The sequence below is a fragment of the Abramis brama genome, assembly GCF_963993115.1.
Source record: "Abramis brama genome assembly, chromosome: 20".
Classification (NCBI taxonomy): domain Eukaryota; kingdom Metazoa; phylum Chordata; class Actinopteri; order Cypriniformes; family Leuciscidae; genus Abramis; species Abramis brama.
Window position 1 is genome coordinate 20,908,824 of NC_139982.1, and position 11,861 is coordinate 20,920,684.

At 39.7% G+C, this 11,861-nt stretch overlaps 2 protein-coding genes across 5 annotated transcripts in view; both read right to left on the reverse strand.

Annotated features, from left to right (window-relative positions):
* The window catches only part of celsr1b (cadherin EGF LAG seven-pass G-type receptor 1b), a 48,944-nt gene extending 44,686 nt beyond the window's left edge, over nucleotides 1-4,258 (reverse strand). The window contains exon 1 of the mRNA XM_084094250.1: nucleotides 621-4,258. Within this exon, the coding sequence (XP_083950376.1) occupies nucleotides 621-4,104 (3,484 nt within the window). The 5' untranslated portion in view covers nucleotides 4,105-4,258. The remainder of the gene's footprint in view (nucleotides 1-620) is intronic.
* A 1,427-nt stretch (nucleotides 4,259-5,685) lies between these two features.
* LOC311070486 (E3 ubiquitin-protein ligase Hakai) lies at nucleotides 5,686-11,840 on the reverse strand. Of its 4 annotated transcripts, none has more exons than XM_084094361.1 (6): nucleotides 11,723-11,840; nucleotides 10,995-11,150; nucleotides 10,178-10,278; nucleotides 9,950-10,033; nucleotides 9,796-9,869; nucleotides 5,686-7,580 (listed from the first exon to the last, which is right to left on the reverse strand). In XM_084094361.1, exons 1-6 carry the CDS (start codon nucleotides 11,733-11,735, stop codon nucleotides 6,647-6,649), a joined length of 1,362 nt encoding a protein of 453 aa, XP_083950487.1. In that variant the 5' UTR covers nucleotides 11,736-11,840; the 3' UTR covers nucleotides 5,686-6,646. The 4 variants fall into 4 exon arrangements, with proteins under 4 accessions (XP_083950487.1, XP_083950486.1, XP_083950485.1 ...); XM_084094360.1 differs by having other exon boundaries at nucleotides 5,686-7,595; nucleotides 11,723-11,838; XM_084094359.1 differs by having other exon boundaries at nucleotides 11,642-11,831.
* Between the last annotated feature and the right edge of the window lie 21 nt (nucleotides 11,841-11,861).

Below are 11,861 nucleotides of genomic sequence, written 5' to 3' on the forward strand. Positions count from 1 at the left end.
AGAGACTTTAAAAGAGTGTGAGCGTGGCATAGGCCCAGGTACAAGACTTTTAAAAAAGAGAGATAAGTGAGTCCTAAATGTGATATGCAGAATGACCAATTGGGAGATTTACAGTTGTGATCATGAGGTAATGTTGCAAGTACTTTTTTTGACAAGTACTGGTTTGAACAGGCTTCAAAAACAATCTCATATTCATTGAATAATATATTGCAAAAAATAAACTTCAGAACTGCTGCAAATAAAGAAGCATGATAATTGTTGTTATGGATATGTTCACTATAGGGAGTGCCATCAAATATTGCTGAGCATAAGCAGAAACACAGTATGGCTGTAAAAATAATTTAGATATTCAGGGACTGAGAACCCACCAGAAGAGAAGAGCACACAAGGAGGCAGATCACTATCACTTAGAGCATCAAAGAAAACCAATTAACACACCGTGAAAAGAATAAAGCTTGCACAAATCCCTTTCTACTATGACAAGGCAACTCGCAAAGCAGATTTTGAAAATCACTCAAACCACTGCACACAATACTTCGCCTGTTCGCCACATAATAGTTTTAACTTTTCAAAACAAAAATTGTGCCCAAATATTGTGGTATGTGCATAGTGAGTCTCACCTGAAACTGTTACCCTCATTGTGGCCTCAAGTGGCCTGTTGTTATCCAAGTCCTTGCTCAGCTTTAACTCCCCAGTGTCTTGATTGAGTATCAGCAGGCTGAGTTCATTTCCCTCAACAAATGTGTAGAGGAGCTTGTCAGACACATCTGGATCACGAGCAGGCACCTTCCCGATAGCTCCTGTGGGAAAGCTGCTGGACTTATTAGTAATGTAGTTGTTAAAAATAATCTCAAAATCCTGTAGAACGGGGTCATTGTCATTGACATCTACTAGGAGGACGTGTATAGTGGCCCGACTGACAAGTGGTGCGGAAGTGGCCTGGACCACTATTACGTACTCCATCTTGGTCTCGTAGTCTAGGTCAGTAAGGGCAATTAGATCTCCGCTGAAGATGTCAAGCTGGAAGACCTCAGGAATATTGCCCTCAACAATCTGGTAGAGGATCTGGGCATTGGTACCTTCATCTGGATCTGTGGCACTTACACGGGCAAGAGTGGACCCTACAGCACTGTTTTCTTCTACGTATATATACAACTCGTCCTTTTCAAACACAGGGGCATTATCGTTTATGTCCAACACCGACACATGAATGTCTACGGCTGCTTTGAGAGGGGGCACTCCTTTGTCCACTGCAAACGCCTTGAGATTATACACTGCAACGTTTTCCCTGTCGAGCTTACGGGCCGTTCTGATGATCCCAGAATAAGGCTCAATAAAAAAGTCCCCCTCGCCATCATCTCCACCCTGGAAGGTGTAGCTCAGTCGACCGTTAGATCCCGAGTCTCTGTCTGAAGCGGACACCTGGAGTACACTAGTGTATACCGGTGCATCCTCAAACACTGTTCCCTGGTAGATGTCCCGGAGGAACTGCGGTGCATTGTCATTGGCATCAAGAATGATAATCTCTACATAAGTGGTGTCTGATTTCTGGGGAATACCATTGTCACGGGCAATGATGGCAAGCGTGTAGGATGCCAGATCTTCGTAGTCAATCTCAATCTGAGTTGTGATTGCACCGGTGTCAGGATCAATCTTGAACTGTGGCACATTGTCCTCCATTTCATAAGTGATACGGGCGTTTTCACCAGTGTCCTCATCGGTGGCACTGATGACCACAACTGTTGAGCCTACGGGCCGGTCCTCGCTCACTAAAACCTGGTAGTTAGCACTTTGAAATACTGGTCGATGGGTGTTGGCATCAGTCACATTAATGAAGACTTGAGCTGTGTCATGGCGTGTACCATCTGAGGCGGTGATTGTTAGGAGATACTGCCTTTCTTGCTTGTAGTCCAGAGGTAGTGCTAAAGTAATAAGTCCCCCTCCACTCTGGCTGGTGATGGCGAACCTGTTCCGTGTGTTCCCACTAGATATTTGGTACGTTACCACACTGTTTACATCCCTGTCTACAGCTGTGACGGAAAGCACACTGGTGCCCACAGCTGCATCCTCATTGACCTTTAGGTTATACAAGTGCTGTGTGAAGGTGGGGACATTGTCATTTACATCTAGTATAGTGACACTTACACTAGCTGAAGATGACATTGTAGGAACCCCGCAGTCTCTGGCCTCAACACCAAAACTGTAAAACTCTGTAGTTTCCCTGTCCAGCTCGGCACCAACCGTAATCCATCCAGTTTTGTTATTGATAGTGAACGGAAAACCAGGTGATGTGTCAGTCAGCTTGTATTCCAAATGAGCATTGTCACCTGAATCAGCATCGATAGCTTGAATGTGCATCACTGAGTAACCTACAGGAACATTTTCTAACACTGAGGCTTGAAAGGGTGTGCTGACAAACATGGGGGCATTATCATTAACATCCACCACTTGGATTACAACCATACCTGTGCCATTAATAAGAGGTGGTCGCCCTCCATCTTGTGCTTTCACTCGCAGTGTGTACTCTCTTATCATTTCATAATCTAGAGGGCTGATAACATCAATGACACCCGTAGGGGAGTGTATGTAAAACTGGCCCTTTATATTCCCATTTATGATGCTGTAATGCACTTTCGCATTATTCCCGGCATCTCTATCTGTAGCCTTCACCACAGCTACTTGTGAATTCACGGCTATATTTTCAGGAACTTGAACTACATATCTCTTCTCACTAAATTGAGGGTAGTTATCATTCTCGTCCTCTACGAAGATGTGCACTGTGGCTGTGGCGGAACGTGGACCGGGCTCTCTGCCCTGGTCGTTGGCTTCAACAATAATCCTGTACTGAGATTTAACTTCTCTGTCTGGTCTGACTCTGGTTTTGACCAACCCATTCCTTGGATCAATTTCAAAGCAAGCGTTCACCTCATCATTATTCACAATCTTATAAATCATATTGGCATTAGAAGGGGCGTCTCCATCTGTAGCCCTAATAGTCATCACTTCAAAGCCTACTTCAACATTTTCTCGAATACTAACCCTATACTCATTTTGTTCAAAAACTGGCGCGTGGTCGTTAGTATCGCTGACTGTGATAGTGAGGTACGCGATAGCTGATTTTTTAGGGGTTCCCCTATCAGTAGCAGTAACTTTGAACACATGCGTGTCTTTAACTTCTCTGTCTAAAGGTTGTAGAGTAGTTATACCACCCGTCTCAGGGTTTATTTGAAATAAATTGTTAGATCTGCTGTCAAAAAGAGCTTCCATATCATATTCAACAACACCACCGTCTCCATCATCGGCGTCGAAGGCTTTGAGGGTAATGACGCGCGTTCCCGAAGGCTCGTTCTCGGGCACTGATACCTGGTAGTTTGGCAGTTGAAACTGAGGAGCAGAGTTCACGTTTCTTTTTTGACGTTTAGCCCACTGGTCTGATTGACCTCCAATGTGTTTTCTGCTTAAATGTAACTTAACATCGACAAATAAAGAGCCATTCAGTGAGTTAGGCATTAAACAAAACAAATTCGCTTCATCTTCCTGCTTATGAGGTAAACAGAGGCTCGTGCTCCTGAGGGAAATAACGTCCCGCTGGTCTTTCTCCACACACCTACCTCGAAACATTTGAGAACTCCGCATGGATACAGGTAAACGTTCGTAAATGTTTATGGGTAAGAAGTCTAAAGAAAAACATGCCTCATACCCAGTCAAGAGATATATATAGGCATCTGGTTTACGATGTTTTCTTTTGTATTTGTTGAAGCAGTTCTGCCCATGAATGAATGTATTGAAATGAAGCAGAATGAAGTTTTCTGAAAGCAGAGATTTAATCCGCAAATACAGTGGCACAGGATTTCTCGGTAAACGAGTGCAGTCAACTTTGCGCGCGAGTGATACCAGCCCATCACTTCTCCTGATCTTCAGAAAGTGCCGTAAAGACTTGTCTGTGAGACTTCTGTCGATTATGTACGTCCATTCTGGCCCGATTGATACATTTGCCAGTGTTGCACCAGGCTGGAGGGCTTCCGATAGATGTAAATCCAAGCATCCAAACGGTGAGAGATGAATAAGTAATCCAAAGCAGATCCATATCGCTGTTAATTCCATGGCTCACGCGCATTTCATTGAGAAAATTAGTCCAAACGATCCAGAACGTTTACAGTCTGCAAAATTCCAACCATTCCTGTAACGTGCAAATGCGCATTGGGTCAAGGCATGTTTCTGTGTGCAGAGCAGCAGGGACCAGAGAGCTGCACTGATAAGTTTTAATGAGTAAGATGGCTCTTCTCCCTCCCCTCCCTCCCCTCCCTCCCACAACAATTTGCATGGACCTACTCATGCATTGTGATTTTGAAATATCCAATGAGCTCAACCGAATAGCTTACATTCGTGGCTATTAAATAACAAAGTTTTAAACTTAAATGTAGATCATTTCATCAATCTAAATTTTCAAGTTGATTTTTTTCCCCCTATTATGTAAAGGATTATAATGTACTTCTAAATACTGAGACACAAGTATAGTTAAAAACAAGATTTAAAAAATCGTTCTTTTATGTAAATTTTTCTTGTTCCAAAATGTAAGAATGCACTATATATATATATAGCCTATATATATATATATATATATATATATATATATATATATATATATATATACACACACACACACCATACATATACACCATACACAGTAGCCTACACACACAGACTTGGGTTGTTCTTAAAATTTCCATAATCATTTGAAGACTTTTAGCTGTAGCCCTTACTTTGTTCATTCCATGTACAACCTATTTTCACCGTACATTGTTAAATAAAACATCTCAGCCATAAATAAACACCAATAAAATATATGTAGCCTATTACTCAAATTATTTGATTTCTTGAAAAAAGAAAAGGTGCTGAACCTTGTGTCTATCCCGAGGAAATAGATCTCATGTTCAACTCTTCTTTCTCATTCCCCAATATAAAACTGCATGAAATGGAATTTAGTTTACATACATCTAAAGAAGATAAAACAGTGTTTTGTCTGACAGTAGTGATCTAGGGCAGATCTTGGTTGAGTACGCCCTCTTGTGGATACTTAAAGGAATAGTTCACTTAAAAATGAAAATTCTGTCATCATTACTCACCAAGTTGTTTCAAACATTACTTCTTCTGAACACAAAAGATGATGTTTTGAAGAACTTCGGTAACTTAACAGTTGATGGACCCCATTCTTTTTAGAATTCTTTTTTTCCTATTATGGAAGTCAATGGGGTCCATCAACTGTCTGGTTACCGACTTCCTTCAAAATATCTTCCTTTGTGTGTGTGTATATGTTACCGGCAAAGTGTGTAATCCGGCATTCTATAGAATGCCTAGGTAATGTATAGAATTAGGTAATGTATTTTTTGCAAAAAACATCAGGAATTCTATACAATACCGGGATTTCACACTTTGCCGGAATAGTACACTTAAAGCAAAACATTTCACAATAACGTTTCATGTCTTAAAATTCAAAACAATAGACAGACAAAACACTGTCTAAAAAAGAAAAACATTATAGTCTTGCCTTTCTTGTCGATCATTAGTGGAAGATGTCCACATATGGTTACTCTTAAAAGGAACTTGATGCGTAATAACTGTAGGACGAGTTATGGAAAAAGTAATTGGGGGAAATTGGCTGAATAAATAACATTAATTCTGAGAAAAGGTCTAAAATAATTTATTTGCTATAAGTGTGGCTAACTTTAGTGGGGCACTGTACCAATCAAATCAAGGTTGAAAGAAACAGTGGTTTAGAATACACATTCTCTGATCATTTAAAAAAAAAATCTTTAAGTGTTAAGGCCCATTCACACCAAGAACGATAACTATACGATAACTATATTAGAATCCACATTAATGCCAACAGTCTGTTTATTATAAGCACATGCTGTGGGTGTATTCTGATTGGCTGTCAATGTTTTACTGTTCAACAAATGAAAAAAAAAAAAAAAAACTTTCTGAAAATGATTCCAATATCATTCCACTGTTGGGTTTCCCTATTCTCATAGAATTAGAACAATTAAAACAGCCTTCAGTTTGAATGAAAAAATAAACAGACTTCCACAAATGTGATTTTCTTACAGTGCAACTAGTAGTATGCTCGCTAAACACACAAGAAATATATTTGATATTATTAGACTTACAAATCCTAATTATAATTGTTAAAGGGGTATAGTTCACCAATAATTCTGTCAAAATATCTTATTTGTGTTCCCCAGAACAAAGTCAGTCATACAGGTTTGGAATGACATGAGGGTGAGTAAATGTCAATTTTCATTTTTGGATGAAATATCCCTTTAACTAACTTCAATCTTTGTGCCCAAAAGTGATTAAATTCAAACTAAATATCTAAATAAAATTCATGTGTTCAAGTTTTCATTTATTGCAGTTGATGGGTACAACATTATGTAAACGTTTCAAACTAAACTGTTAAATTCTTCCAACCAAAAACGTAGGGTTTTTTGCCACTCTTTACAGTTCTTTATAATTCCACAGAACCACCCTGAATGAGGGACATTAGTACAAAAATGGCCAGCAATGGGGATGATTATATCAGAAAACAAACAGCCCACACAGCTTGGTCAACAGTATCCAGTCAGAAAGTCTGAGAGCAGGCAGGATGCTACTGGTAATACGGTCTATATCGTGACTGGTCAGGGTGGTGAGGCCCTGGCATCTGTCCCTGTGGTGGTGGCCCCTGCATACGGGGCGGATGGGGTCCGCGTGAATTGGGCCACATCCCTGGGCTCATGCCACCTGGTTGGGTAAAAGGTGGGCTAAGAGTGCCTTGGTCCTGTGGCATTGAGTTTGGGTTGTAGTGGGGAATCGGACCTGGTGGAGGGTGATTCATGTAGGGTGGCATCTGGCTGATGATGTGTCCAGGTGGAGGTGGTGTTGACATGGGAGGTGCCTGGTTGTAAACCATGTGAGGTGTGGCCGAGCCTTGCGGCGGGTGCTGCATGGGGATGCTGAGAGGGGGGGGTGGGGGCGGCGGAGGCCTGTAATGTGGTTGTTGTGGTGGAGGCATTATGTGATGCGGGTGGGAAACCACTGGTTGGCTGGAGTAATCACCAGGGAGATGGTGCGGGGCGGGAGGTGTCTGTGGGTGAGGCTCACGGGGAGAGCGGCCCAAGCTCCCCGAATCATCATGAATGGGCACTGTGATGAGGTTGCTATGCTTCCGTGTGGTCACTGTGGCAATCCGGAAGGTCTCTGGGGGGAGGGGCCGTGGGGAAGGCCCCAGATCGGAGGGCGAGGATGGAGGCGGGTGGTTGTAGTTATCGTGGCCTTGCAGTGGGGAAGGAATGAGAGGGTGTGATTTAGACAGGTGGGGAGGCGGAGGCAACCGGAAGCGGTCTGGTGGGTCGGAGGCCAGCGTCGGGTGTGGTGGATCCGGGCGAGAGCTTCCGGTCTTGCTGGCCCTCATGTGGCGATGGTTGATGTGGGCCTGCAAGTCTCGCTGTGAGAGGTAGGTGCGTTTGCAGCTTTGCACGATGCTGCACATGAAGAGGGAGCCACGCTGGCACTGCTCGATGCGCTGGACAGGGTCTGTGCAGCTGTAGAGGGACAAACTGAACTTAGGATTTAGTAGGGGAAGTGGACTCTTATACACAAACTATTAAGGCCCGTTCACACCAACAACGATAACTATAAAGATAAAGTTCTAAATATTGTTCTGAATATAAAACGTCCACACCAGAGCTATAACGATAATGATACAGAGGAACAATATTGTTGAGATCACTTTCAGAGCGATTTTTTTCCCAGCTGTTGAACGATAAAGCGCTGACAGCCCATCAGAATCCATTCGAATTTAAGGGCTCATGCATTTAAAAAGGCAGAAGTTAATTGCAGAGGTCCAGAAAAATCCACCCCTTTTCAAGGATACTTTAAAGAGAATAGATATATGGAAAACAATCGGCCATACCCTCAGAATAGACGGTGAAAAGTATTAATGGAGATTATCATTATGTCAGGCTAACAAACAATGTAACATAAAATTACCTCAGGTATCCAGCGCTAGTTGACAACTTTGTCTTTGAAGTTGCAGTGAAAAAGACTAGGTGTTGTATTTATTCCACAATACTGACTACATCAGCTAAATTCACTTCTAGATTAGATTGTACTGCATGCTGAGGACATCTGCTGGTTAAAGCCGTGAAAATGCAAAAACATGTTCAATGACATGTTATAAACACTTTAAAACCGCACCTGCTTAGATTAAACAGACCGTTACCGTTTGTTGGTGTGGACGCAATTATCGTTATCATTATAGCTATCGTTCTTGGTGAGAACAGGCCTTTACTCTGATTTCCATTTATATCCGAGGACATCTGAACGAACAAAGGACCTGCTATTCAGTATTCACAGTGCCCTCCAAAAGTTTAGGAACACCCTGGGCAATATCAACATAAAAGCTTATTATTTATTGCCATAATTATTATTGCAAGACCAGCAACAATTACTTTCTTTTTGATTTTATAATAATGGCAGTATATACAGGTCCTAGTCAGACAGTGATGCCTGATTACCGGACTAAATTTTGCCCAGATTATTAGCCTATTTTTTTGGTTCAGCACATGTATAGCTTTACTGATTGGTGAACAATTAAGATTAGTACAGACAAATAGTACAGACCAAATAAAACACAGTTTAGAGATACTATAATATTTTAGTATGCTCTGATTCAATGATTTTTGTTTTGTTAAAAAAGCCATAAAAAAAATGATTTATGCTTATATTGTCTAAAATCCTATTATGACCAAAAGTAATTCAATGCTAAAATCATGGCCTGTAAAAATCTATCATGACATCTTCCCTGGAAATTTTATCTAAAAATGTATTACATTATATTATATACATAACTACATTATAACACCTGTTTTTTGATAATCCAGGGAATTAAAAATATATGCACTTTGTAAAAATGTAAACCAAAAACAACAGTAGACTGGATGAGCCACATTCAAAGCTGTTGTAAAATAGTCGATATAGACACCTGTGACTGCATATCATTTCAATTCTATATCAATTTGCCAAATATTTGAGTGTACGTTTACACGACAATGTACTAAAAATGGAAAAGCTTTTCCTTCATGTTTTTCACGTACACAGATGACAGCATTGTCAAAACCATCCTCATTCAGCTCCCAAAACGCCGTTGTCGTGTAAATGATCGGCCAAAACAAAAAGTTTTCATTTTTTTGTTGATAACGTGTCTTTTAAACAGCCCTAAAGACGCAAGTGGTGCACCAAAACTAAATTGCTCTCAATATGATCAATTAACACTTAACACTGGAAACTAAAAAATATTTTTAACAAATTGTGATTTATGATATATTTATAATATAAATTAAAATGTACATGACACTATTCAGTCTCTAATGAAAAAAATCCTGCTGAATAAGTCAGGTTTTCCCATTTTCCTTGTCACAGTGAACACCTGTCCACATTAAGTATAGAAATAGATACTCTTTATAGCATAACTCCCAAAACAACACTGGATGTTTAAGACAAGCATGTGCTTCTGAACCACATAAAGTCAGCTTACATACTCTTATTCTAACGCCCACAGACGTTACCAAGGAAACAGAACATGCTAAATTTTCCTGATTTGCTTGGACCTTATAGGCAACATTTAGAGGAACACTACATCCAGACTTTATATACCAGGAATAGACACGCTGTGTTTTTAAAAGCATCACTTGAACCTCAAACATACTAAGAACAGGATAAAAAACACTTAAACAAACTGTTGTAGGAGAAACTCACCCTGGGCACATCTTGTCACATTTCTTCTCATAGTGCAATGCACAGTCATAGCAGAAAACATGCTTACAGGGAATCTGAGAAAAAAAAAAAAAAAAAAAAAAGTCAAACAAGATCTCCAGCAGTATAAATTATGTTTTAGGGACACATTTCTTACCATTCGCCCATAGATCTTTATTGGCAGGCCACACTTGTCACAAAAATGAACTGGAGTGTCATCTTTTACTCCTACCAAGTTGAGCTGAGGAAATAAGCAGATCACTAACTTATATTAAATATTTTATTAAATATTAAAATATTGTATGACATCTTCCCTTTATTACATAATTATTATTAGAAAAATATTATCTAATTTGTTGAAAATAATTGATGAGAAATGTGTAACCTTATAATCCCAGAAGATTGGCTGAGGGAATCTGCGCTGGTTTCCATAAGCATCTCCAGATTTACACTCAAATCTTTCCTCTTGTTTATAGCTGAAAGGCTCTGAAGATCACAATTAAGTTTATGAATAAAGAAAAACATAAATCTATTCATAAACAAGTCATTATTGAGCAAAATTGAGATTTATTGGTGTATCCGACTCAAATCCACTAAGCTGTTTATAGTCCAAAAAGCAAAAAACACACAAACAGGGATGTACTGCTATTACAATTCTGGCTGATGCGATAAGCCGATAATTATTTTCATGTGATGACTAATATCTGATAAATGACAATATTGAAATTCTATATTATTATGTACAAATGAAAAACAAAACACAAAAAAATTAAATTTCATTTAAATCATTTAAAATGCTACAAGTGAAGCTAAGCATCACAACATTATAATGTACAGTACGAAAAATGGATATTAGTTTTGAGATTGGCTGAATATTACATTTAACAGTATACTTAAATTACAGGTGTTTTTAAAAATTAACTTTGAGTGAGCATTAGACAACAAAGATAATATAAATGTAATATATGATAAATTAACATGCACAAACTATCCAATTTCGGCTAATACCGATACGTTGGCCAGCCAATGTAATATACCAGATATTTAAATTGCTGTCTGTCTTAACAGACAGATACAATTTCATTGCTTGCACGTTTCAGTTCTAAAGATCAGATCTGGAAACGCATCAGATTTATGTGTAGTGTGAACAAGGTGATAACACACTCTTTTGTACGATACTGCATCCACTTAGTGAAACTAACCTTCTTCACTTTTTGAGGGCAGTCTGGTTGTGGGACGCTGAGGTCGGGCGGGCGGCTTGCCTCTTACCGTCTGTTTAGAAAGTAACTTGATTGGGATCTGTCTGCGAACATCAAGACCTCCAAGGGATCCTGAACCATCAGTTCCTTGAAGGTCATCTGAGGAAACATACACAAGACATCTTTAATAAGAAATCCACACTAACAAGCACAATACTAAAACTGATACATTATACATCTAAAATTAATCACACCATATTATCATTAAAAATGAACATTTCATAAAAGGAGGAAATGGACAAATTAAGGAATAGAGACCCGTGTTATCCAAAAAGTGCTCAATAAAAAGGGGAGAGGAAACTAAGTATTAATAAACTAGACAACCATAGTAGGGGCAGGTCTTACTATAAAGCTTATACACAACTTTACATAGTAACTAATGAGTATAACTGTGTTTAAAAAGATATTTGGAAGTCCAATGTGAATGTCTCCTGCGTTTATTTAAATCTGGCACTTGCTGGACCCGCGCGCAGCACTAGTTGGTCATGTCAGCGGCTAACAGCTGAATACATCTATTAATGCGTTTACTGCCAATACACAACAACGTATAAATAGCACCAGGGTTCGCTGCTTTACTGGCAGGTGGTTACCTTTCACTCGAGAGCATTTTGGGTATTTAAAACGTAAAGCTGCTGCAGAAAAATACTTCGTTACATTAGCTTGTAGCTCACCATTTTGGTCCATGACTTGACGCTGTTCGTACTGCGAATCTGCGATGAGCTGGTGGGAGTGGCTTCGTGTGGTTTGGAGTTCAACGTTGCGCACAATTTACGCATATGATGTTTTGCGTCATGTGTCGAGTTTCTGTTG